Source organism: Melanerpes formicivorus, unplaced genomic scaffold, assembly GCF_026170545.1.
Source record: "Melanerpes formicivorus ecotype bairdi unplaced genomic scaffold, bMelFor1.0.p_v2 SCAF_3, whole genome shotgun sequence".
Taxonomy (NCBI): domain Eukaryota; kingdom Metazoa; phylum Chordata; class Aves; order Piciformes; family Picidae; genus Melanerpes; species Melanerpes formicivorus.
Window position 1 is genome coordinate 33,839,350 of NW_027142355.1, and position 26,849 is coordinate 33,866,198.

Below are 26,849 nucleotides of genomic sequence, written 5' to 3' on the forward strand. Positions count from 1 at the left end.
CTCATACACTGCCCCAGACTTGTCCTCTGCTTCTGCCCTAATTATCAATTTCCAGCTCAGGCAGACCTCTGTGGGTAGAAACTGGTATCAGAAATAAGATCTGCTGGAAGTGAACAGACTATGCATCTTGCTGTCCACAATGGGGAAAGGAATAATGACCAAAGTGACACAGGACTCAAGGCATTCATGTGCTGTCCTGATTCTAGTCCAATTTTGCTCTGTAGTTATTTTAAAACCTCATAAATTTAATAATTACACACCACACACTCTTACAGTGCCTGTAAATGAGAACCATTGAATCACAGGTTGGAAATGATCTTGAAAGGTTGCCTGGTCCAATGTTTTCTGAGAAAGGGAGCCTAGATAAGATTGTCCAGCACCCTCTCCAATCAAATCCTGAAAACCTCTAGAGCTGGGGATGTGTCTGGGAAGGTTCTTCCAGTGATGATTGTTCCCACCGTAAAAAAACTCCCTTATATCAAGATAAAACCTCCCCTGGTCTAACTTGTACCTATCATCCCTTGTCTTTATGTGGCTCCTTGTGAACAGAGAGCCTCAATCCTCTTTGTAGCTGTACTGTTAGGTACTGGAATATTGGAATGAGGTCTACCCTGGGCCTGGTCTACTCACTCAAGAAGTAGTCAAACACTGGAAGAGGGTGCCCAGACATTGTGGAACATCCATTGTTGAATATATTCAAACCTCAGCTATATGAGGAGATCCTGAGCAACCTGACCTAGCTCATCTAGTTGAAAAGCCAACTAAGAATAGAGGAGTGGGGATCTGCACTTTTTATTCATAGTTAAAGGATTTCCCCCATCATTGCTGTATAAGAATCAGTCCATGTGGGGCCTGACTAGAAAAAGAGTCATGTAAGGATGTTTTCTCTTCTAGAGTTACATTTTTGTTGCTTCTGAAGAAAAAAACCAACAAACCCAACAAAAAACCACAACAAACCCACAACAACAGATGATCGTTAAATGCCCTGCAGAAGCCTAAACAAATTTAATCAATCTTAAAATCTCTATCAATCAACCTTATTTTGTTAAATGCCCATGTTTTAACATGGCTTGAAAGATAATACCAGCTGATTGTGGCTAGAGCTGTTTTCCATGAAACCATGTCAACTGGCATTGCTGATAGCATTCTTCTACAAAGAGAGCTCTTTATCAGTAACTCCGATGCTTTGCCCAGGATTGATGGTAAGCCCAGAAGCCTCCTTTCAGACCACTGCATTTATGCCTTTTAAATAGTGGCAGCTTCCTTATGGGCCTCTGGAAACATAAGCCAAAACTTTCCCAGTTGGGTGCCAAAGATTGCACATTTAAATCATGTCTGCAAAGGCTATGGGAATGGCAGATGCTTAAAATTAGGTCATGTTTATTTCGATGTCAAGCATGAGTTTAGGCATCTAGCTTCTTATTTGAAACATTATGCAAGTGTGAACAGCCCACATCCAGACAAGCATGGCTGTGCTTGTGATCATTTGCTTTGCTTATATGTAAAAACTTGCTAAAAGTGGGTGTAGCCAGCAGGAACTCGCTCAGCATGGCTGTCCCGGCAGGGGAGGGCAGGGTTTCCTCCACTGCCAGGTGTCAAAACGCAGCACCAGACACCAGCAGAGGTGTGGAACAATGTACAGCAATTTGAAGATTCACCTGCGTGGGAATTTGCCACCAACCAGGTCTGGGATGGACATCATACATGGCTTTTGAAGAAAGAGACACAGAGAGGGAGGGATGGAAGGCTGGAGGGAGGGCAAGAAGGAGAGGGAGAGAAAACCTTAACATCAGAATTAAAGCAGGAAAATTGTAAGCCCTGCCAAGCCCTACTAAGTTACTGCTGCTGAGGACAGGGCTGTCCCTGAGTTCAGACTATCTCACTTGCTGCCACTTAGGCTGCCATCAAAGTGTACTTTTCCAACTGGCTACATCCTGTCTCCAGTGTAGGCACTAAATATCTTAGAATCATAGAATCAGAGATTATTTTGGTTGGAAAAGACTTCTAAGATCATCAAACCCAACCATTGGCCTAACACCACCGCCACCATTAAACCGCGTCTCGAAGCGCAACGTCCACACGTTTCTTGAACACATACTAAAAAAATACAAGTGCATTGCAGGCAGGCTGTATTAGTCCTGGCCAAAATCCACAGGAAAGAAATTCACAGCAAATGTCTTTGCAGTGCTGAGGGCGGGAGGTGAGATTTTGAAGATGATCTAAGCACATCCCTCAGCAGGGCTGATTTTCTTGGGCGGGCTTTTGTGCTCGTGTGGGTGCACCACGTCTGATAGCCAAACAAGCTTGTTCAGAACAAGCTGGGTGTCTCTGCACAGCCCTGCTTTACCACATAAGATCTTAACATTGGCTTCTGAATGCATAAATAATTTTTTAAAGTGTTATTTCTGGCCAGAAACATATTAGACACTAAATTCATATTTAAATGACTGGCAATTAGATGTCTAAACACCTTTGAAAATCTGGTCCTATGGCTTTCAAGTCACTGAAATGCACCAGGAAGTCTTAACCAAAGGACTAGTCTGATCTTGCCATCTATTGATAGAAATCCACAGTAACAGCTGTGAATGTATTTTCTTTACCATCTTTTTCAGGCACCTGAATGACTGGAGTCATTCAGTCTATGAAAATCAGCTCCTGCCTTCACTGAAGTGAACATCAAGCATTTGCAGAATAGTTTCTATTGTCCCCTGACAGGCTTAAAAAAAAACCCTGCTTCCTTTATTGTTTCTAAAACAATGGGACCTAGGGAAGCAATTGTTTCTAATGTTGGATAATACAAAACCCCAAATCACAAGCTGCTTTTAAAGTGGGATGCCTGCTCCATCTCCAGTGCTCAGTCTGAGGGCATGGTTTTAAAGTGGTGAGTTCTGCAGTTCAGACCTCTTTCAAGTTTCTCAGGATGACTGTCCAAAAAAACTCCAAATAGCCCAAACAGTTCACAGTTAAAAAAAATAAATCAGTATCTAGTCTAATAATTCATCTGTGGGCTAATGGCAGGGGAGCTGATTTCCAGCCATCCTATGATTCTGAAGCCTGTTTTTCCCTATCATGTTTCTTCCTGGCCCTGCCTCTATAGTTCATGTACCTGCTCCACTGTGGCCACCTTTCCTCTGCCTAATTTACCAAGCTATCTTTTTTTCATGCTTTATAAAGAAAGGAAAGAATTTATGGACCATAAGACCTCACTGAAAAGAAACCACAGAGGGAGGAAGGGGAAGCAGTCTGGCAGAGGGATTGACCAGAAGCAATAAAAGCGCTTTGCCTTCTCCACCATCTAGGGAACTTGTGACTCCTAGTGTGGGAGGACTGAAACTCACTATGTAGTCCTGAAGTTAATTTAAGATATTATCAACAAAGCTCTTGAAAGAGTGAACCTCTGCCAAATGAATAAGCCATTAAAATATGCTCAAAGTATGTTATATAAGCAAAGTTTAGCACAGCTGATGCTAAGAAAATACTCGGAGTCGCAAAGTCTGTACGTACCACAAATCAAAGTCTCGTGTAATTAGAATTCCTTTGTCACCATCTTGTGGGACATTAGGGCAACATCTGGGGTGCTCCTGATTTCAGCTTGTGTGTCCAATATGTGCTGAAGAAAATGGTAAGGAAGTGACTGCTCTAAGTATTACACTGGTGTCCATGCAAACAATGCTGTAAAACGAGCATTTGAGAGCAGCTGCAGTTTTACTGTGCTGCTGAGCAAACTTTCCCACTTGCAGGCCAAATATTTCTCCCAAAGGCTGTACGCAGATTCTTATTAAAGTTGGCACAACAAAGTGGGGAAGAGAAATAAGACTGCTAATATAAACAGTTATGTCTTCTCAGAGAATGTCTTTGTTTCAGCCATCTAATTTCAGATGGTTCCCTTAAGCCCTAATTTACTTGCGAGTTCAGAAACTGGCTAGTCTGAAGATGCTTGAGAAATGTACTCCTCCTCTCCATCAGTCCAAGCAGTTGGTGTCTGATGCAAACTGTTCTCGGTAAATGTGAACCAGATGTTCCCCCGCTTTGACTCATGAGCTTCTGTCCTGGGTTTCTAACCTGAGCCAGTGTGAGTCAGTTGGACTGCTGCACAGCAGCACAGGGTTGTCTGGGTAGGCACACTGCTCCAGACTCCCTTTCGTGCAGCTGTCAGAGCCCCCACACTGCCCATTCTCACTAAGACACACAGCACACTGTCTCCAGGGCTGTTGCTCAGCATCCAGCACAGCAAGACAGATTTGTAGCCAACAACCATGCCACACTAGGGGTTTCTAAGAGAGGTGTCAAGCCTGCATGAGCTGGGTACTGCAATCCCTCTATGACAGCTCTGCCCACTGATGCCTCACAGACCATCCTCCTGCTGCTGCTGCATTAGCCAAGGACATTGTATCTGCGAGGTCTGTGACAGAGAAATCTGGAGTTAAATTGTATTTCCCAACCTTTAATAAAATTTCTCCTGGAATAAAAGTAGAGGAGCTGGCGCCACTTTATGTCATCCAAAGCCACAAATTTCCACTCCCTCGCAATCTGCCAGAGTTACAGACTCTTTTGCAACTTATTAAAAATTCAAGATGCTTTCCTCCAGTGAGTATCTCCCTCCTTTTCCAAGGAAAAATTAGTGATCCAATTTAGCACCGCTGTTAATGAGGAGAGGAAAGGGTGATAGTGAACCAGCACAACGGCCCCATGCATGGGAATACATTAGCAAGTGTTTCATCCCTGCATCTCTCCAACCTGGGGGTGGTAAAGGTTTTTGCATCAAATGTTGATAGGAATGATGTTCTGCAGACAAGCTGGAAGAATGTAAGCTGTATGTAAGAGGGACAAGGAAGGTCTCTTCACTCAGCCTCAGGGATGCTCTAGGGCTAGTAAATTAAAGGGGGCTGGGGCGTGGGATGGGCTCTGCCTTGCTGGCTGGGACTTTAAAGTGTCACCGTGTTTTGGCCAGTACCACTCTTCAGTGTGTGTCAGCACATTTCAGAGAGCACAGGCCAGAGGCTCCCTGCAACAAGCAGTGACCCCTGCCTTGGGAGTGATGATTTATACCTAATAAGTGCATGGAAAAGAACTGTGTTGTGCCACTACTTATTAGGGTAGAAGTAGCCATAGATGCAAGATTTTATTTGATGATTGGCAAGACCTTGTCTGTATTGATAGTCACATTTTCTTGACAAGAAGTGTCTTAGACTTTAATACAGGTATGCAGGGAGCTGGATGGGAAATAACCAGATTATTTCACATTTTGTAACACCATTTATGTCACTTTCATCCTTCATTGTTCAGCATGTTACAATCCTCCTGCCCTGAGGCCTCTGTTTGTATACGATATTATAAAAGGGACCACTGATGTCAGCTGGATGCTCTTTGTTTTTTCAAACAGCCTCTTGTGAAATATGCTACACTTAATAAGAGATAAGAATAATAGAGAGCCCTAAACCACACTGTTAGAAACTTGAAAATCTTCCATGTTCTGTGCAAACCTCATGAAGCCTGAGCAAACCTCATGATGTTCAATGAGGCCAATGCCATGGGGTACGTTGAATCTGCTGATATTCATACTATTGCTGCCATCATGCCAGCTTCAAAATGAAACTGGTGGCTGAAGCAAAGTATTATGGGGCTTGAAGTTCAGATTGTAACATGAGAGGTGTCTTGTTCCAGTTGCTACTTTAGGGTTCAGGAGTTTTGGGTGTTGGCTCTTTTTCCTGCTTGGATGGTAGCATCAGGAGGAGAGATTTAGGGGTTTGGCTTGCTGGCTTTCTGCTTGCAGCTGCTCTCTGCTGTGCTTTTTCTGCATATAGGCTACGGTAATTGTGCATTATGTTATCTCATTTATATTAAACTTTATCTCAGCCTGGAGGTTTTGTGTGTTACTTTTCCCCCACTTCTGTGTTGGGGGGACACAGGCAGGTTAAGCTGTTCACAACACTTTTACCTGTTACAGCCAAGTGTGAGGTCCTGCACCTGGGTCAGCCAATCCTAAGCACGAGCATAGGTTGGGTGATAAACGGATTGAGAGCAGCCCACTGCAGAAGGGCATTGGGCTGTTGGGTCATGAGTAGCTCAACATGAAAGACCAATGTGCACTTGTAGCCCACAAGGCCAACTGTATGCTGGGCTTCATTAAAAAAACATGCCCAGCATGTGGAAAGAGGTGATTCTGCCGCTCTCCCCTTGTGAGACTGCATCTGGCCTTCAGCTCTGGGGCTCCCAGCAACAGAAGGCCATGGAACTGATGGAGTGAGTCCAGAGGAGTGCCATGATCAGAAGGCTGGAGCACCTCTCCTATGAAGACAAGCTGAGAGAGTTGGGGTTGTTCATCTTGGAAAAGAAAAGGTTCTGGGTTGACCTTTAGCAGTCTTCCAGTACCTGAAGGAAGCCTACAGGAAAGCTGGGGAGGGCCTTTAAAAAAGGGCATGTAGGCATGTAGTGATAGGGCAAGAGGTGATGGCTTTACACTAAAAGAGATGTAAGGAGGAAGCTTTTCACTGTGAGGGTGGTGAAATACTGGAACTGGTTGCTCAGAGTTTTGTATGCCCCCTCTCTGGACAAAACTCTAGAGGAAGACACATGCCCAGGAACAAATGTCAAAAAACCTCATGGCCTGAGGGAACTGGATCCCACATCAGGTCTGTGCATCAATGCAAAATTACACAAGTATTATAAGGATTCAGCAAAGAGCTTGAAATACACCCTGCTATGGCAACTTCTGGGATCAGAGCCAGAAGTCTTTTATTGTACTGAACAGTGGTCACAGCAATTCACAAAGTATTTTTTTCCTAATGCACCACATTAGAAAAAGAATAATAACTCAACAACTTTGCCAAGTTGCTTCTTATGCTTGTGCCAGCTTGTGTCTTCTGACATGGAAGATGGCACAGGCTTGATGAGAAGTTTGTATGTGGAGGCTGGGTAGAAATATCGAATGACAAAGTTGTTTTAATGAGTTGCAATGGTTTGAATCAGAACAAAACGGGTCAAACAATTGCCTGGAGAAAAGGAGGCTCAGGGGAGACCTTATTGCTCTCTACAACCACCTGAAGGGAGGCTGTTGACAGGTGGGGGTTGGTCTCTTCTCCCAGGCAACCAGCACCAGAACAAGAGGACACAGTCTCAAGCCGTGACAGGGGAGGTTTAGGCTGGATGTTAGGAAGAAATTCTTCATAGGGAGAATGATTGGCCATTGGAATGTGCTGCCCGGGGAGGTGGTGGAGTCACCATCAATGGAGGTGTTTAGAAGGAGACTTGATGGGGTGCTTGGTGCCATGGTTTAGTTGATTAGGTGGTGTTGGATGATAGGTTGGACGCGATGATCTAGAAGGTCTTTTCCAACCTGGTCTGATCTATTCTATTCTATTCTATTCTATTCTATTCTATTCTATTCTATTCTATTCTATTCTATTCTATTCTATTCTATTCCATTCCATTCCATTCCATTCCATTCCATTCCATTCCATTCCATTCCATTCCATTCCATTCCATTCTAAACTGAACCATCGGGTTAACCTGGCTGTTTTCCCAACACAGACCTGAGGGAAAAGTAACAAATAAAAACTTGGAATTGGGACAAAAAGGAGTGAGATAGGAATAGAGTTTACTGATCCAAATCAGAAAAACTAGAACAAAATGCATAACTTCCTCAGCCTATTTGCAGAAAAAGCATGGCACAAAGCAGCTGAAAACAGAAGGAAGCAAGCCAAAACCCCAAGCCAGAAAACTACTCCCCCATCCCTCCTTGTCCTGCCACCATCCCAGCAGAAAAGCACAATGTCCAAAGAACCCAGAACCAGCAAATGGAACAGGAAGCCTCCCATGCTGCAATTTGAACATCAAGCCTCGTAATACTTTGCTCCAGTTAGCAGTTTCACTTTGAAGCTGGTATGACTGCAGCATGGTGTGAATAACAGCAGCAGGCTCAACTCAATCCATGACATGAGCGTTTCCAGGTGAAAAACATCAAAATATGCTACCTCACTTTCTTCAGTGAGCAAAGCAGTAAGAAATTTCTTTGAAGCACTAATTCCTCCAAAAAGAAAGTTGTTTCTGTTAGAAAAGTCAGGCTCATCCAAAAGATAGGAAACAGTGTTTGTGGTGCATGGAACAAAGCAGACAGAGGAAAAAAGACAGTGCACAGCATGGAATTGCCTTTATTTTATTTTAATTAAAATTTCATGATTCCTATACTTATATATTATTTATTTTGGCAGTAACAACACAATGTTGGTAACAAGGTGGGGCGAGGGAGGAGCAGGGCATTTTGATTATGAGCTATGTAAGCTTTTTAGGCAGACACGGAATCAACCAAGCTGGAAAAGACCTTCAAGATGATAAGGTCCAACCTACCACCCAACACCATCTAATCAACTAAACCATGGCACTAAGTGCCTTATCCAGTCTTTTTAAACGCTTCGAGAGGCGGTGACTCCACCACCTCCCTGGGCAGCCCATTCCGATGGCCAATCACTCTTTTTGTGAAGAATTTCTTCCTAACATCCAGCTTAAACCTCCCCTGGTGCAGCTTGAGACTGTGTCCTCTTGTTCTGGTGCTGGTTGCCTGGGAGAGGAGACCAGCCCCCACCTGGCTACAACCTCCCTTCAGATGTAGAGAGCAGTAAGGTCTCCCCTGAGCCTCCTCTTCTCAGAAGCTTGTTTCCATTTTGGATATACAGCCTTCCTTGGCCTTCTGTTTAAAGAGGGTTGTGTAAGTTACTGTTGGCAACAGTGCTTCAGAGTTCACTTCCTTCCCTGCTTTGGAAACGTTCTGAATGTTGAATTTTATATGAAGCAATACTGTCGACAGCTGGCCAAGCAAACACACTGCAGGAGGGTATCCTTCCAACGCAAAGAAAATGTTTCCTCTTTTGTGCCTGCCTCCCTGCATTCTCCATGGATCTCCATAGATCCATCTCAAATAAATCCCTCTGAGTAAATATTTGGCAGGAGAACATGAAAATTATACTTGGCTTTGTAAGAAAGAGCAGCAATGAATCTCTAATCCTGGCATGGAAGAGAGGACTTTGGAAGTGAAATGATTTCCTTTTTACTGTGCACTTTCTGCTGCGGGTTTTATATTAACACACAGGTTGTGAGTTTTCCCTTTGAGGTTACAAGTACAAATTTACTTCTCTTAGACTCTTCTCTCTCAGAAGCTGCAAACGAGAATTTAGTCAAAGAACTAGGACTGCTATTTTTTTTTTTCCTGGCAATAGCTGTAATAAACTTAAGACAGAAGACAATAATTGAAGAGCAAACTAATTCCTGGCTAAATATCTTGTAAACCCTGATGAAAGGGGTTATTGCTGGCAGTTTCCTTAGCCCTGAGTTGCAGGGCTTCCAGGAACGCAAATTCGAGCAGAGCTTCTGTTTTCTTTACCGAGGTGTTAAACAAATGTTTTCACAATGAGCCTTTTCTGCAAGACATATTAAATACAAAGCATTTAAAAAAACCAAACCCTTTCTGTCCTCTGATTTTGCCAGCACAAATTTCAATTTGTGCTCTGTATATTTCTAATTAAATCCCAGCTTCCAGGGGAACATCAAAAAACTCATGGAGAACGAGGAACTGACCATGAATGTCATTACCATGATCAATGAATGTCTGGCAAAGACAACTAAAGTGCAAAAAAAAAAGGATTTCATCCCACCAGGTGTAAATGTATGCTGCTGCTATGAATCACTTTAGCCTTTTGCATCTAGAAAATTCAGGAGCTCTCCTTGAATGCTCCTTGCTTCTGTAAATCAGACTGTAAAATCATAGTATCATAGTATCATAGTATCAGTCAGGGTTGGAAGGGACCACAAGGATCATCTAGTTCCAACCCCCCTGCCATGGCCAGGGACACCCCACACTAGATCAGGTTGGCCAGAGCCTCAGCCAGCCTGCTCTTAAACACCTCCAGGGATGGGGCCTCAACCACCTCCCTGGACAACCCATTCCAGGGCTTCACCACTCTCATGGTGAAGAACTTCCTCCTCACATCCAGCCTGAATCTCCCCACCTCCAGCTTCATTCCATTCCCCTTAGTCCTATCACTACCCATACAGTGATTCCAAAAGGAGTCTTGCAGGTTTTTGCTTTCCAAATGCAGGTTTTTGCTTTCCAAAAAGCCAGGCAGAAATACCTTGTTTTATTTCAGCTACTCAGAGACAGCAGCTCTCTACCATTTACAGTGCAAGTTCTGCCTGTTGCATGCTTCGTTTAATCACACAAGTAAGATTGGAAAAGCATATGTGGTCAAGAAAATTTTGTTGCAGGAACAGAGATAAAACACACACAGATTAAAGAGGGAAACATTTGTTTATTAAAAAGGAAAAGGTTCTGGATGGCAGCACAGAGTCAGACATGAGACAGATGAATGTGTGCACAGCTGTTCATGCTTAAAGGCAGAATACAGACGTAAATACAGTTAAATCTTCGCTCTGCTCTGCTGCTACAGTATTTTTATACAGTCCATTCAAAGGAATATCTGCAATAACTGAACACAAGGAGAAATAGATCAGAAACAGAGCACAGATTGCTTCTCAAAAGCCAGGATAAACAAAGCCCAGAAAAGCCTCTCAAGCTAAAAACTTAATTGTGCAAAAGAAAACCACCCTCTGTGGAGGGGAAGATAAAATTTCAGATTCAAGTGCAAGCCAGATAGCTTGTTCCTCTGTTTGCATAAAACACAGGTAATTTTCTCCTTCTGTCATCAGTTCCTGCTCTGAGGGAAAGAAAGTATTGTGAAGTAGGAATGCTCTTCACCAATACCTTACTTTTCCCATTATCTATTTAGACTATTTCCAAAGCACAAGACAGAGAGACTGATGAGGCATCCCTCAAAGTATCTTCTAATGCATAGATGCAAGGAGACTATCTTGAAAAATCACAAATGCTCAGGAAAAGATGGCCAGATGCTACATGACATAGAATCATAGAATGGTCTGGGTTGGAAGGGACCTCCAAAGGTCATCTAGTCCAACCCCCTCAGCACTAAGCAGGGACATCCTCAGCTAGATCAGACTGCCAGAGCCCTGTTGAGCCTCACTTTGAATATCTCCAGGGATGGGACCCAAACCACCTCCCTTGGAAACCTGTTCCAGTGTTCCACCACCCACATGGTAAAGAACCTGCTCCTAACATCCACTCTAAATCTGCTCTTTTCTGGTTTGAAGCCATTGCCCCTCATCCTGAGTGGCAAAAGCAGCTCTCACAGAGAGCCTATGAGCTGTTTCAAAAGATAGAAATGCTTTCCCAGGGTTGCCATTGTAGCCTGGAGGACATTATCTCATGCTGATTCTGCCACACTGATGTCCAGGCCTACTTTTATCTGTGTTAAGTAAGACAATATGTAACTGTTCAATGTATAAATAAGTATAAAGACATTTATGTGCAGCCTTTGGCATTTCATGGCTCAAGTACCACACCTATAAAACTAGAAATATGTAAATGTATTCTGCCATGAAACTTAATTTTTGGAAAAGATTCTGGTAGGCTTCCTTGGACTGCAGTTGGAAATTATTTTAACTTATTAAGTAAGTTAAAATAACTTCCAACTGCATAATAAGAGGGAAGTGGGTCTCCAGCTTGGAGAAGACAAGACTAAGGGCTGATCTCATTGATGTTTATAAATATGTAAAGGGTGAGTGCCAAGAGGATGGAGTGAGGCTCCTCTCAGTGATGCCCAATGATAGGACAAGGGGCAATGAGTGGAAGTTGAGGCGTAGGAATTTCCATGAAAACATGAAGAAAATTTTTTTGACTGTGAGAGTGATGGAACACTGGAACAGGCTGCCCAGGGGGGTTGCAGAATCTCCCTCTCTGCAGATATGCAAAACCCACCTGGGTGCATTCCTGAGTGATCTGGTATGGGTGATCCTGCTCTGGCAGGGGGGTTGGACTGATCTTTCAAGGTCTCTTTGAGCCCCTAACATTCTGTGATTCTGTGATAACACCAGTGTGGGTTACTATGAAATCACAAGTGCAATGTGTGTGCATATATAATATTACAGAAAAGGGAAGTTAAAGAAAATGTGTCCCCATGATGAGAAAAACTGGTGAGCCAGTAACAACAGATGAGGTCTTCAACAATGTTTTTGCCTTGGTCCTCACTTGCAAGCTGTCTCCTCACACCTTCCAAGTTGAAGGACCACAAGACAGGGACCAGGGGGACAAGGTCCCTCCCACTGCAAGTGAAGACAAGGTTCATGACCACCTAAAGAACTTGAACATACACAAGCCTATAGGCCCTGATGAGATGCATCCTAGAGTCCTGAGGGCATTGGCTGATGTAGTTGCCAAGCCACTCCCCATATTCAAAAAGTCACAGCAGTCAGGTGAAGTCCCTGATGACTGGAAGAAAGGAAACATTATACCCATTTTCCTGTTGTCTACCTTTAAAGTTAAGGATAAAATATTATGGCATATATCTGTTCCACTTCAAATTCAAGTTCAGTTTTGATAACCACAGTACAAAATCTTTCAGAAATCTATTTGTTTCTTTATGGAAGCATTAAAAAGCAGCCTCTCATACTCCTCCCTAATCTTACTTACAGCCCTGCAAGATACAGAAAGGACTTTCCAGATAGCACTATTTTACTCAGATTCTGAATTTCTCAGGGCTCCCATGTGTAATTACAATCAATCTGCAGAGCTAAAAAGTTACACACGAAACAAGGAGGAATTTTGATTTCAAATAGACAACAAAAATGAGAAGTCATGTTAAATACCCAGATGCTAAAATGTATCCCAGGTTACAGCAGTGGAAGAAAAACCTCAAAGCTTTCCCTCATATTTTCATGTGTTGAATATTGTAGCCTTTCAGTTGGATAAGAAATACACAACCATTCATCAGCAACTTGCATAGACATGTACATAGGCTGAAATCACACAGCTGCCACTTGTCCCATGTAGGAGGGCTTGGCTGATTGTACAACACTTCTGTGTGTCCCTGTTCAAATGTCTGGGTGTATTCTGTTCCTCTCTACAGAGAGAGTGGCACAATAAACCACACCAGGATGAATTCAGCCAGGATGGAGACCTGTTGGTGGATCCAGAGCCAGGTTTTCTGCTCCTCTTCTACCTCGCAGATGTAAACTTTGGGGACTATAGGTGGAAGACATCTAGAGGATGGAAGACATCTAGAGGATGGAAGACATCTAGAGGATGTCTTTACCAAGAGATGTCACAGGAATTGCCACATGCCAATAAACCATTTCAGAGCACACCAAGTAATGTTCTGTTAGATAAATGTGAGCAAAATGTAGTTCATCTTCAGTATTCAGTACTCAGATAACAACTAAATGTGTGTGTGCATACCCATATGCAAGTGCAGTTGTGCCACCTAATATGTGATGCTGTCATTGATGCGACTGGAAATGTCCAAAAAGTCATCTAAAAAAGCATTGATACTGTCATCTTTAATTATTACCATTTCTGAATTATTATTATTATTATTATTATTATTATTATTATTATTATTATTATTATTATTTTCTGTATGGAATAGTGACAAGACAGTTCAGCATTTAATCCCCTGATCATCAACCAAAACTGGAGAACTGTGTGACTGTGACCAACCACGGGCAGCTCAGCACACACAGACCCACAAGGTGGAGCTCACAGCACTTTCAAGGGCACTGATACTCTGGCTGGAATCTCAGCTGCCCAGAGCAAAGGAAATCTCTAGCAATGTCAATTAAAGGAGATGGAAACATTGTACTGGATGTTCTGGTTCTCATTTCATTGCATAGCCCTTGTAACATGTTCACATCAGCAGGTCTTCAAATTCTTCAGAGCTGATCATGGAATCAATAAGGTTGGAAAAGACCTCAAAGATCATCAAGTCCAACCTGTGACCCAAGACCTCATGACTACTAGACCATGGCACCAAGTGTCATGTCCAATCCCCTCTTGAACACCTCCAGGGATGGTGACTCCAGCACCTCTCTGGGCAGCACATTCCAATGGCTAGCAACTCTCTCTGTGAAGAACATTCTCCTCACCTTGACACTAAACTTCCCCTGGTGCAGTTTGAGACTGTGTCCTCTTGTTCTGGTGCTGATTGCCTGGGAGAAGAGACCAACCCCCACCTGGCTACAACGACCCTTCAGGTAGTTGTAGAGCGCAACATGGTCACCCCTGAGCCTCCTTTTCTCCAGGCTAAACAATCCCAGCTCCTTTAGGGCTTGTACTTGAGACCTCTCACCAGCCTTGTTGCCCTTCTCTGGACACATTCTCAACAAACTCAAAACTCTAACACAAGGAATTCACAGAAAATCCAGAACACCCAAGTTCTTTCTTCCTACACTAGGACTGAAACTCCAAAGGATGAAAGAAAAGAAGAATGTGAAGAGTACACTACAGGGCAGTGGTCTTTTATGGAGAAGTTGGCTTTGCTCCAGTTACAGAAAATACTTTTTTTTTTTAACTCAAAAATCACTACTATTGCCCAACAAAAACATGCTGTGTTGAATATTTGATAAAAAGTCACTTTGTTCAGTACTGGGTTGTCAGTGTGATTCTGTGGCAGCAGAGTTGAGCACTTTCTAGCCTTTGACTGGGGTTTCAGGACTGAAAAGGAAATGGTCATCCTGGGGATGGAGGTGAACAGCAGTTCCCCTTCTGCTAAAGCAGTTTTTGAGGGACCATATAAAGGAATCAATCTGAGTTTAGCACAAGGACAAGGAAGGTTATTCCAGATTTCTACATCACTGTTTACAGGGCAAACCACTGTTATGAATATACTGGTGATTCTGTGATTTGTGTTAAAGGTAGAGAATTCAGAGTGTACTGGGGCTGAGGGTCAGAAGCTTGCAGGAGCCTGTTTCGAGGACAAAAGGGGAGCTGCACATTTCCCAGACTTAAACAGAGACAGTGTGTTTGGCTAATTGGAGACACCAAGGCTGAGGAGAAGAACTAGGAATTTGTTTTCTTTAGATAAGGAGCCTGGACAATTGAGCATGCATGAAAGTGGATGCTTTGACCCTTACCACACTGAATGTAGGGAGAAGGGATTTGACCACCTATTCTAAGACTCATTATCATATGCCTGCCTTCTATTTAGCCTAAGTTTGATTATGTAGATGATGTAACTACATAAGATGAAGAAAACTATTGTAAGGCTGCTGTGGAGGTGGAGTTTTGTCCCCTCCCAAGCCCAGCGCACTGCCTTGCTTGCTGTTATTGCTTTTATTGCCTTTTTACGATCTTTTAGTGCCAATAAATCTGTTACCAAAAACTTTTACCTGGAGGCATCTATAACACCACCAAGAAAGGTACAGGTGAATAGGGAAGAACGAATGGAAAGAGCAGAAAGACATGGAGTTTGTTCCTCTGCAGTAGGGTTTGCTTCCATGGAAAATACTCCTCCTATAAACTGCTGCAATTCTGGCAGTAATTCTAGTACAAGTTAATGTATATTACTGTGAAGAGGTGTTAGGAGTATAGTTATTCTGTTCAGCATTTTGTACTGAGTGATACTACAAAGCCAAACAAAAAAAGCAGAAGTAATGGGTTACCATTCACACAAGCATATTTATTATATAAATATCTTATAAATTATAAATGTAAACATTCCTGGGAAAACAATGGTTTATATTCTTATTAATCTTTACAACTAACAGAAGGCACATAGTGCAAAAATGCTTTTCTGATGCAGAGATCACAAAACAATCACCTACACGCGTTATCTAAGAAGTAGCTGCTTACAGTTCTGCGGGACAGTTTTGGGTTTAATTAGTACATATTGTTAATACATGCCTAGCTCTCTGTGGCTAAAAATACGAGACAGCTGCCATTTGATCTACCAATGGTACTGGCATGCAAAAGAAATGTGTGGTTTACAGGGTGCACACGGCCAAAAAGAAAAAGCAAGTCTGGTTCATAATCTACGTTATTGAGAACATAGGAAAAGTCATTGTGAATACCTGAGAGCTGGCCCTGAAACACACATGCATTTATTTCTGTACTTCTGGACTGTAAAGTAATACAAAAAAAACAAAGCAAAAAAAGAGCTGGATGATTGTTTTGTGGGATTTGTTTTGTTTTGCTTTTACCTTGCAACTCTCATACATTTACTTTGCCTGGAAGAAATAATCTTAATTACCAGGTGTCAGAACTGTCTTTACAAACACTGAAAAATTACAGTGAGTCAAAGGTGGAGACCAAAACCACTATGGGGCTTGATGCTGCCTCTGCCTAGAGTTTTGGCTAAAGTTACTGGAATTATGTTGAATTGCAATGTGAGAAGGACATGCACTATAGCCTTTGCTAATACATTGCGGGCCAGTTTAAAGGGGTAAGGTGCATATGGAAAGTGTTTAAGTAAATATGTGTTCATGCAATCACATACAAGATCCTCTAGTACACAGCATACACTGCTTTTTACAGGATACTAGGATGAGAGGCAGGGATTTAAGATCAGGTTTCCAAGCAATTTGTTTTCTTATTTTCTTTTCCTGTAACCATAACAAAAGCCATCCTAGATGCCTAACACGTCCTACACAGAGGGTAGCCACACTTCTCAGGATTACTGCCAGTATTTAAGCACCACAAAGTATATAATGAAAGGGAAGGGGGGGGAAAAAGGTTTTACTGAGTGAGAAACACACTTCTCTGCTTTAATTTATTGACATAATTCCTAAACAGGTTTTCTGAAATTAGAAATATTTGAAATTATTACCTGTCTTCTCTATATAGCAATAATTCTTTCTTAATTTTAGTAGAGCTGATCAAGAAAACCAGTAGGGTATCAATTTTATCAAATACTGCATAAAGGCTTTCCCTGATTAGTTGCAGGTAAATTACTACAATTCTGGTACAATTTAGAGTGTTACCAATGGTAGCGACCTCAGTGCAATTGACTTGCTAACATCTACTGTACATTGAATGAATGCCTCTCCATTAAAACCTGAGAGCTTATGATTGTGACTTATGCACCTGCTAGCCCACAAACAGATAATACATCCCTGAATGAACACTGAAGGAACCAGTAATTCTTGGTAGTAAGCATCAGAGCAACAAACATTGCAGAGATGAAAGAAATAAAACACATACATGCACAGTACCTACGATTTGCACCTAAATGATTGATGTCCCTGCTTTGATCTTCTTACCACATCAGAGTTCTCATTGTATTTGAAGTTGGAGACCAATAATTGTGTTAGGAACACATTTTCCACAAAATCCTCCACATCTTCCATATATTTTAGTACCATCCTGAGAATTAAACAAAGAGAACAGTCAAACAGGAAAAGAGATTGAAGCCACAGTTGTACAAAAAGCTTTTTGAGGTTTGCAAACAATAGATCTTTTGACAAACCTTAGTTACAAATACTAAATCAAAAGACAGTATCAAATGAACAAAGTGAGCAGAGAGATCCTTTATCAGTCTCTCTTTATGCCACCTTTCCTGGCTTACCAACTGATGCTGTCTTAAACCATGTATGCTCACTGTTCTTGCCCCACTGCTCTATTGGCTTCCCACATGAATCAAGTAAGACAGTTGTAAAGTAGTATCTTTAATGAAATGTGGGGGGTTTGGGGGTGTGTGTGTGTGTGTGTTATTGTGCTTACTGTTTTTAAAAGTATAATTAGGCATCTTAAAAACTTTTAATACTTAATTAATAGAGCAGACTCTTAAAATGTAGTGAGAGAAGTGGTCAGCAGACAGTGTTGATCTGGATTAGATTCTGGGCAGTGTGATTAAACATTGTATCTGGAAGAAGACTCAGATGGGTCAAAGACCTTGAGTACTGCATTTGAGTCACAAGTAGCTATCACTAGGGAGTCACCACCTCTGGAAAAATTACATTGCAAGCTGTAAGAACAGGTAAATGAAAACATCACTGACTTACTTGTGATTTGTGCACATCAGCAGTTGCATAGTTTCCCTGAGCAATCCACCTAACCGTATGGGATAATCTCAGACCTGTTCCAGCCAGATTAATGCTGAACTGTCCCTAACAACAACAACAAACAACAAAAGGAAAGAAAAAAAAGAAAAAGGTAAAATACAGAGCTAGTAAATGGAGCTCAAAAGACTAAAACACTTGGAGCACCTCTCCTATAAGCACAGACTGAGGGAGTTGGGGCTGTTCAGTCTGGAGAAGAGAAGGCTCCGAGGTGACCTAATTGTGGCCTTCCAGTATTTGAAGGGGGCCTACAGGAGGGCTGGGGAAGGACTTCTCAGGATCTCAGGTAGTGATAGGACTAGGGGGGATGGAATGAAGCTGCAGGTGGGGAGATTCAGGCTGGATGTGAGGAGGAGGTTCTTCACCATGAGAGTGGTGAAACCCTGGAATGGGTTGTCCAGGGAGGTGGTTGAGGCCCCATCCCTGGAGGTGTTTAAGACCAGGCTGGATGAGGCTCTGGCTAGCCTGATGTAGTGTGGGGTGTCCCTGCCCATGGCAGGGGGGTTGGAACTAGATGCTCCTTGTGGTCCCTTCCAACCCTGAATGATACTATGATACTATGACATTATTTACATTGGCATATCTGCACGTATCACTTAGGGTATCGCTAGACAATAAGTACTCAAAGGGGTGTAACCTTGGTTAGTTGCACTGCATTATACCCTTCATTGTTTTGGAGACTCATAGACAAGAACAAGTTATTCTGAACTAGTACTTGTGTATCAGCTGAGCTGTAGAGTTTGTCTGCAGGTTGAATACAGAATTAACATCAGACAATTCAGATTATTTTAGCCTCCTTCCTCCATATTAAAATGTAATTTACAAAAAGTTCAGACTTGCAAAATGCAAGAATGAGACTATCTTTCTTGAAAGACTTTGTTTTGTTTTGTTTTGTTTTGTTTTGGGTGTCCCAGCCCATGTCAGGGGGGTTGGAACTACATGATCCTTGTGGTCCCTTCCAACCCTGACTGATACTATGATACTATGATACTATGACCTTTTGTAAATGACACAGTGAGGACCTACTGCTATCTGGAAATCACAGACAAATCACTTCTTAGCCACCTACAACTCAAATATTTGCAAGCACATTGCCCTAGCATCACCATCTTACACTGAAAAAGAAATGGAAGATAACAAAAACCATAACTGAACATGGACATAGTAAGTGGAGGTTAAAATAAGTAAACTTATTGTAAGTGCAATGTTTCTCAATACAAGCCATTCAAAGCAGTTAACTGAGTCTGAAATACATGCCTATGCAAAACTATATTTTTTTCCAAATTAGCTTTTAAATGGAGTCAGTTTATACAACAAAAAAGAAACAGAAGCAACAAACTGCACTGGCCTGGTAAACAACCTGAGGTACAGAAAATTGCATCCACACAGAAGTGCAGTATGTTGGAAAGTCGTACAACCTCCACAGAGAGCCTAAAGGTCAGTTTAGACAGCACTACAAGCAGAGAATCCCTTCACGTCTCCATACAACTCACTGAATTTCTATAATCAAGCTTAGTTTAAATTGCCTAAATACTGACATCAAAGCTTTAGCAAGTATAACATATGGTAGGTTCTGTATTTTTTTGCTTAATATCATGATAGTGTATATATATAGATATGGAACAGTGTGGCCAGCAGGAGCAGGGAGGTCATTCTTCCCCTGTACACTGCACTGGTTAGGCTGCACCTCAAGTACTGTGTCCAGTTCTGGGCTCCTCAGTTTAGGAAGGATGTTGACTTGCTGGAACAATTCCAGAGAAGGGCAACAAAGTTGGTGAGCAGCTTGGAACACAAGCCCTATGAGGAGAGGCTGAGGGAGCTGGGGTTGCTTAGCCTGGAGAAGAGGACACTCAGGGGTGACCTTATTGCTCTCTAGAACTACCTGAAGGGAGGTTGTAGACAGGTGGAAGTTGGTCTCTTCTCCCAGGCAGCCAGCACCAGAACAGGAGGACACAGTCTGAGGCTGCGCCAGGGGAAGTTCAGGCTGGAGGTCAGGAGGAAGTTTTACACAGAGAGAGTGATTGCCCATTGGAATGGGCTGCCCGGGGAGGTGGTGGAGTCGCCATCACTGGAGGTGTTCAGGAGGAGACTTGATGGGGTGCTTGGTTGCATGGGTTAGTTGATTAGGTGGTGTTGGATGATAGGTTGGACGTGATGATCTTGAAGGTCTCTTCCAACCTGGTTTATTCTATTCTATTCTATATGTATAAATATTTGTGTGAGTATATGTATGTGGGTATGTGTAAAAAAATACAGTGTTCAGCCATTCTTCTTTTGATTCACTGAATTTCCTTCATTGCTCATTATGGCAGGTTTGTTTTGAGAGCCCTCCTATGAAAAGCTGCTGTATCTATAGCACTCATATATTTACAATGAGCTAATATAAAGCACATAGGGACAGGGTAGGTTGTTCTTCAAGTGTCCAAGAAAGAAGATGATTTAATTTAATGAATTAAGCATTTCAAGGGGTTCCATACAAGCAAAAAAAAAACAAAAACAAAAACCAAAGTAAGTTTATCCACAGTGATATCATTTTGCAAAAATGAATGAGAAGTGGTATGTACAATTATAATGACAGCTTAACAGCTGGCTGATGTGTCATGGAGCATACTGAAAGGCCAGAAAGAGATTTCAAGGGCTGAGCATGCAGGAATAGAGACCTTTTTACTTCATTAAGTAATTTTACTGCATAAGTGTTAGTTTCAGTGCAGATCTGGCAGACTGAAATGCATCGGTGCAATACCATATAAACAGAACTGACTTCCCAACAGAAGTTACAGATCAGAGGTTTGTGTCATACTAAGCCCAAAGAGTTTTGAGGTTGATGGTATAGAATACTGCAATGAACTCCATCTGCTTTTTTGTCAGGAGCTAAGTCTGCCTAATTTAGGCATCTCATTTTTCCCCAGATTGTACCTAAATTGTCTTTAGCTGTCCCTGAATGCATCCATTTACATTACATGGACAAAAGGGGTGTGACTCCATGCAAGTCTGAGCTAGTTGATCTTAATTCCCTTTATAATCAGTGAAAATAAGTATGCACATCCTAGAATGTCTTATACGGTAAGACTAGCTGAACTGTTTTCTAGGGAATTACATTTCTGTCAGTGGATTCCAAAGGCAGCCTAGGTTGACTAGTTCAGACTGAGCCTACCCTTGCATTAGCAAGAAGGACACTACAGAACACACCTGTAGAGTGAAAACACTGGGTCAGAGAGCCCAATGCCTGTATACAGTATACAGATCAGAGTTTTACTTTCAACTAAGTCTCACTGAGTCCATAGGCTGAATCCTCACTAGCAGCTGGAGTTCATAAAGATCCTTCTTCAGGAGGTTACTGTTTGATTTAGTTTCATCTAGACAGCATTCTGACTGCTCCATGATATGAACAAACCAACAGTAAAGTGGGACAATACACACATTAACTTAATAATCAATCCAAACTAAAGCACTAATGCACACACACACTAATTATACTGCAAAACAGAATTGATTTCCTCTGGTAGTCTTCAAAGATATGAATGAAGCATCAGGAGAGAACCAGAAAAAAAAAGATAAGAAAACTTCTGCAGGATTATAGAAAAGAAAGGTGCTGGAGGAGAACAAAGACTGAGAAGGGATTAGGAGGAAACAAAGGATAAATCATGTCCAGAAGGAGGGAGGGCAATACATTAAATACATAAATACATATATGGAACCTAGAGGAAAAGTGTGGAATAAACAATTTGAGGGAGAAACAAGGACAGAGGAGAGTAAGAAACAAATTGTATGAATGTAGAATGCAGACTAAACAGAACAGAAGACTGGTTTGGAACCTTGCAGCTCTAAACCAGCCACAGAGATATTTTTCCACTCTCTGTTTCAAGGGGATAAGAAATTATAAATACCTGTGGACACCTTGCAGCACTGTAGCAATCTCCAGCTGTAGCAAATGGAACAGGTCTCCCAAGTATAGTCTGAGCAAAAAGAAAATCTGTGGCTAGAAAACAGAAAATTACTCAACAGTGAAACTGCTGCATTAGAAGTTCAGGCAAAATGCAGTGTGAAAAGGCATTAATATGGTGGGGAGTTTGGGTTTGGGGTTTTTTTTTGCATGTTTGGGCTGGTTTTTAGAAACTAATTTTTAAATAGTCCATTTTGGTTAATATAACATCAGCCCAACCTATAAGCCATGTTTTCTTTCTGAGACAGAAGAGAGCTATGAGGAGGATGGGTGTGCATGTGGACGCAGCTCCATGTGAGCTGGTCATTGGCCACCTTGACACCTTCAGGCGGGGGCTTGAAAGCACTGCAAGATTCCCTGTGCATTCAGTGTGTCTGCCAAGGTCTGAGAAGGGATTAACGACAGCACAGGAAGACTTTCCCACAAAAATACAGCATAGACTAAAAGGAAAATGAAGGAAGTGAACAAAACATTAGAAACTGAAGTCAGTCCACACATATAAAGACATGAATCTGCAAGATTCATCTCCCTTGACCATTTGGGACAAACTAACAAGGGAAGTGGTGGAGATTTCTCAATATTTATCTTTTTTTCCTGTAGAAATCACCATTGAATTCCTAAGGAAATAAGGACTTTTCCCCCAGAATGGCACAACTCAATCTATTATTGGGTCAGAGGTAGGATAGAATAAGAGTAGAATAGACTATGAGTAGAATAGAATAAGAGTAGAATAGAGTAGAGTAGAGTAGCGTAGCATAGAGTAGAATAGAATAGAATAGAATAGAATAGAATAGAATAGAATAGAATAGAATAGAATAGAATAGAATAGAACAGACCAGACCAGACCAGACCAGGTTGGAAAAGATCTTTGAGATCATCAAGTCCAACCTATCATCCAACACTATCTACTATGATTTACATTAGAAATTTGGAAGAATAGAATAGCATAGGATAGCATAGGATAGCATAGGATAGCATAGGATAGCATAGGATAGCATAGAATAGAATAGAATAGAATAGAATAGAATAGAATAGACCAGACCAGCTTGGTAATCATGACCATGCTAAATTTACATGGAAAACACTCACATTGGTAAAACTGCCAAAATGCTTACTTTTAATTTGCATGGAAGCTACATCAAATCTTATTTTGCTAAAAACTGTGAAGCCAGCTGCCAGGTAATCATTTCGACAGGCACAGTCTTGCCTTCTGCTTCCATTGAAAGGACAATCATACGGATTCTGCAGCCTAGAGAACAGCAAAGATTTCATTTTCCTTCTGACATTTTTCTGTAACACAACATTGGGGGGGGGAAAATAATTGCAATGCACTATGCCGCACAAAAAAATGCTAAGCGTCATTTACAGATCAAGCAGCTCAGCGTTAATCTTGGCCCAACTGAAACACTAATGTGGATTGAAGCTATTTCTACTGAAGTCAAAACAGGAAATTTTTGTAATCATTTAATGTAATCAATGCAAGTTCAGCTGGAGAGCATCCCCAGTTAGAATAGAATAGAATAAACCAGGTTGGAAGAGACCTTCAAGATCATTGCGTCCAACCTATCATCCAACACCACCTAATCAACTAACCCATGTAACCAAGCACCCTGTCAAGTCTCCTCCTGAACACCTCCAGTGACGGCGACTCCACCACCTCCCCAGGCAGCCCATTCCAATGGGCAATGGACAATCACTCTCTCTCTTATGGGTTGGACACGATGATCTTGAAGGTCTCTTCCAACCTGGTTTGGTTTATTCTAAAGGTTTATTCTAAAGGTTTATTCTCTGTGTAAAACTTCCTCCTGACCTCCAGCCTGAACCTCCCCTGGCACAGCCTGAGACTGTGTCCTCTTGTTCTGGTGCTGGCTGCCTGGGAGAAGAGACCAACCTCTGCCTGTTTACAGCCCCCCTTCAGGTAGTTGTAGACAGCAATAAGGTCACCCCTGAGTCTCCTCCTCTCCAGGCTAAGCAGCCCCAGCTCCCTCAGCTCTCCTCATAGGGCTTGTGTTCCAAACCCCTCACTAACTTCATTGCCCTTCTCTGGACTCGTTCCAGCAAGTCAACCTCCTTCCTAAACTGAGGGGCCCAGAACTGGACACAGTACTCGAGGTGTGGCCTAACCAGTGCAGTGTACAGGGGCAGAATGACCTCCCTGCTCCTGCTGGCCACACTGTTCTTAATGCAGGCCAGGATGCCATTGGCCCTCCTGGCCGCCTGGGCACACTGCAGGCTCATGTTCATCCTACCATCAACCAGCACCCCCAGGTCCCTCTCTGCGTGTATGTTCATGTGCCTGCACAGTCAAAACAGAAAATCAAGGGGAAAATACCTACTCATCTGTTCTCAGAAAAGCTAAGTATTCTTTTTATTCTTTCATTTTGGAAGCAATAAATGCACTTGATAGAGGCACAAACCCACTTTTGTACCTGAATCCATATACTTCAGAAAAGTTGTCTGCTTCACCTTTTACCAATGTCAAATATTCTTTGGGATTCTCTAAGTGCATGCCCGAGCAATAAATCTGGAACAGAAAATACAGCCCTTTAGCAAAATCTTTATTAGAAAATTATTGTTTTATAAAAATACATGCTCAGAAAACTCATAAATATTAAGAGTACCTTTATCATCCTTCCCTTAACGTTAAGTAGGTATTCACCATCCTTTCTAATTCCTTTTTTAATCTGAACGTCTTTGCAGGTGGTAATAAATTCACCTTCAAAATGAATTATTAAATCACATTAATATTTCAGGAATAGAGATTAGTTTTAGGACTTATTTTGCATAATAGTGCTCAAATATGTTTACAGCTTTTATATAATACCCTGGGAAAACATTAACTTCAGCTGAACATCACAGCCATCACTTACATTCTTCCTCATGGCAGATCTTTCTGGCATCTGGTTTTAATTGTGGCAGGCACAAGTCACTTGATAAGCCATTTTCAGTCATACATTCTACAGTTCTCTCCTTTACTCCCACTCCACAAGACACTGAGCACTAGATGTATATAGCCATCAAGAATTAGTTTAGAAGGTAGTAAATAATTAACATAATTAGGTCAGCAAATAAGTCTTGGCATTAATTTACATTTGAGGTAGCTATCAAATATGTGCTTGCACATCTGTACTCACTTTGGTCCACTGCCCCACTCTCCAGGTAGCTGCTTGTGAACACCCTTTGATACTACATTTATAGATGTAGGCGGATGGCTCTACCGGGCATTCTCGGTATGTTACCGTTCGAAGGCCATGGGCATGCAGATTTTGAGCAGAATGGATTCCAACACATTGTGTGATCCTCTGGTGGTAACCAGACCCACAGCTGGCTGAGCACTACAATAAAATCCCCATGCACAAGCATTATTTCTGTGAAACAGCCTTTCTGAAGCATTGCAATTACAGGTCAGTTAGTGCTGACCCTCACTTTGCCAAAAGCCTGTAATTCATAGAATCATAGAATCCCTATGAGGAGAGGCTGAGGGAGCTGGGATTGTTTAGCCTGGAGAAGAGGAGGCTCAGGGGTGACCTCATTGCCCCCTACAACTACCTGAAAGGTGGTTGTAGCCAGGAAGGGGTTGGCCTCTTCTCCCAGGCAACCAGCACCAGAACAAGGGGACACAGTCTCAAGCTGCGCCAGGGGAGGTTTAGACTCGAGGTGAGGAGGCAGTTCTTCACTGAGCGAGTCATTCATCATTGGAACGGGTTGCCCAGGGAGGTGGTGGAGTCACCATCCCTGGAGGTGTTCAAGAGGGGATTGGACGTGGCACTTGGTGCCATGGTCTAGTCATGGGGTCTGTGTTGATAGGTTGGACTCGATGATCCTCGAGGTCCTTTCCAACCTAAGTGATACTGTGATACTGTGAAAAGACCTCAAAGATCATCAAGTCCAACCTGTCACCCAAGACCTCATGACTACAACACATGCCACCTTGGGGCTGCTGCATCATTGTGAAGGGAGGGTCTGCAGTAATCATGCATGCAGGGAGATGGGAAGTTCCATGTCACCCCTTTCTCAGAGCTCACAGATGTTCCAGAGCAATTCTCTTTCAGCTGCAGTACCCACAGAGACATGCATGCATGGGCACCGTAGTTGTGCAAGGGAATCAAGGCACTGATTTATCACTTCACTGAAATCAAGGAAAACATTTTACTTCAGTGAGATGAGCTTCTATGTTTCCTGGGAACCAACAAAGGAATCTTGTGTTAGAAGGAGGTATCCTCTAACTGGTGTTCATAGGTCCCAGAAGGGCTACCAGAAGACTGATAACAGTCATTACAATAAATTATGGCTGATTGGAAAGTTCAATATGGAAAAAGTTTAGGCATCCAGGTTTAGATGAAAATACACTTTGTTGTTTTTTTCTTCTTCTCTGCACATTTGATGTATGTTTTACAGCAACATAAGATTCTTAAATGTAAAGTTATATGAAAGATGTGTGAACAATATAATGAGTTTACCTGTGACAGTTCTCCTGTAAGCACAACATATTTGAAGGGAGCTACCCTGCAGTTTTTGGTTGATGGAGGCCTTGTGGCAGGATCACAGAAGCTGTCATCTACTTGAAGCTGGTTTTCATCCACACACTTAACCTTCTGGTATACTTCCTTTCTTCTATATGATGTCAAGCACTGAGTGTGAGAAAAACAGTCACAGATTTTGTATTTAAACTAGTCATTTACAGAAGAGTTCCTTACCAACTGACACACACCAGTAAAACCCAGAGAGTAACAATTTTTATGATACCTGTTATCAGTACTGGGCTGAATTACTCATTGAATCAAAATAAAAATCTGTGTTTTCAAAGTTCAGGTACTTTCAATCAACTAAAAACCCAAGAGGGCATGACTACACAACACCTGAACTCTTGGGTGAGGCTAAGGAGAAAATTGAAATATCAGGCCAAGATGATAGGTTGAGTGATAAAGCTCTGCTGTATGAAAAGATTGAGCCAAGAAAAGGATTTAAGTCATATATGAAAGAATTAAATTAGTTTTAAAAACAAACCAGA

At 42.1% G+C, this 26,849-nt stretch overlaps 1 protein-coding gene across 1 annotated transcript in view; it reads right to left on the reverse strand.

The window, feature by feature from the left end:
* Positions 1-15,564: 15,564 nt before the first annotated feature.
* Positions 15,565-26,849, reverse strand: part of ADAMTS20 (ADAM metallopeptidase with thrombospondin type 1 motif 20) — a 101,269-nt gene continuing 89,984 nt past the window's right edge. The window contains exons 31-39 of the mRNA XM_068170964.1: positions 26,299-26,469; positions 24,973-25,173; positions 24,709-24,838; positions 24,460-24,554; positions 24,268-24,362; positions 22,954-23,087; positions 21,783-21,874; positions 17,839-17,943; positions 15,565-17,200 (exon numbers count right to left, since the gene is read on the reverse strand). Of these exons, the coding sequence (XP_068027065.1) occupies positions 17,111-17,200; positions 17,839-17,943; positions 21,783-21,874; positions 22,954-23,087; positions 24,268-24,362; positions 24,460-24,554; positions 24,709-24,838; positions 24,973-25,173; positions 26,299-26,469 (1,113 nt within the window). The 3' untranslated portion in view covers positions 15,565-17,110. The remainder of the gene's footprint in view (positions 17,201-17,838; positions 17,944-21,782; positions 21,875-22,953; positions 23,088-24,267; positions 24,363-24,459; positions 24,555-24,708; positions 24,839-24,972; positions 25,174-26,298; positions 26,470-26,849) is intronic.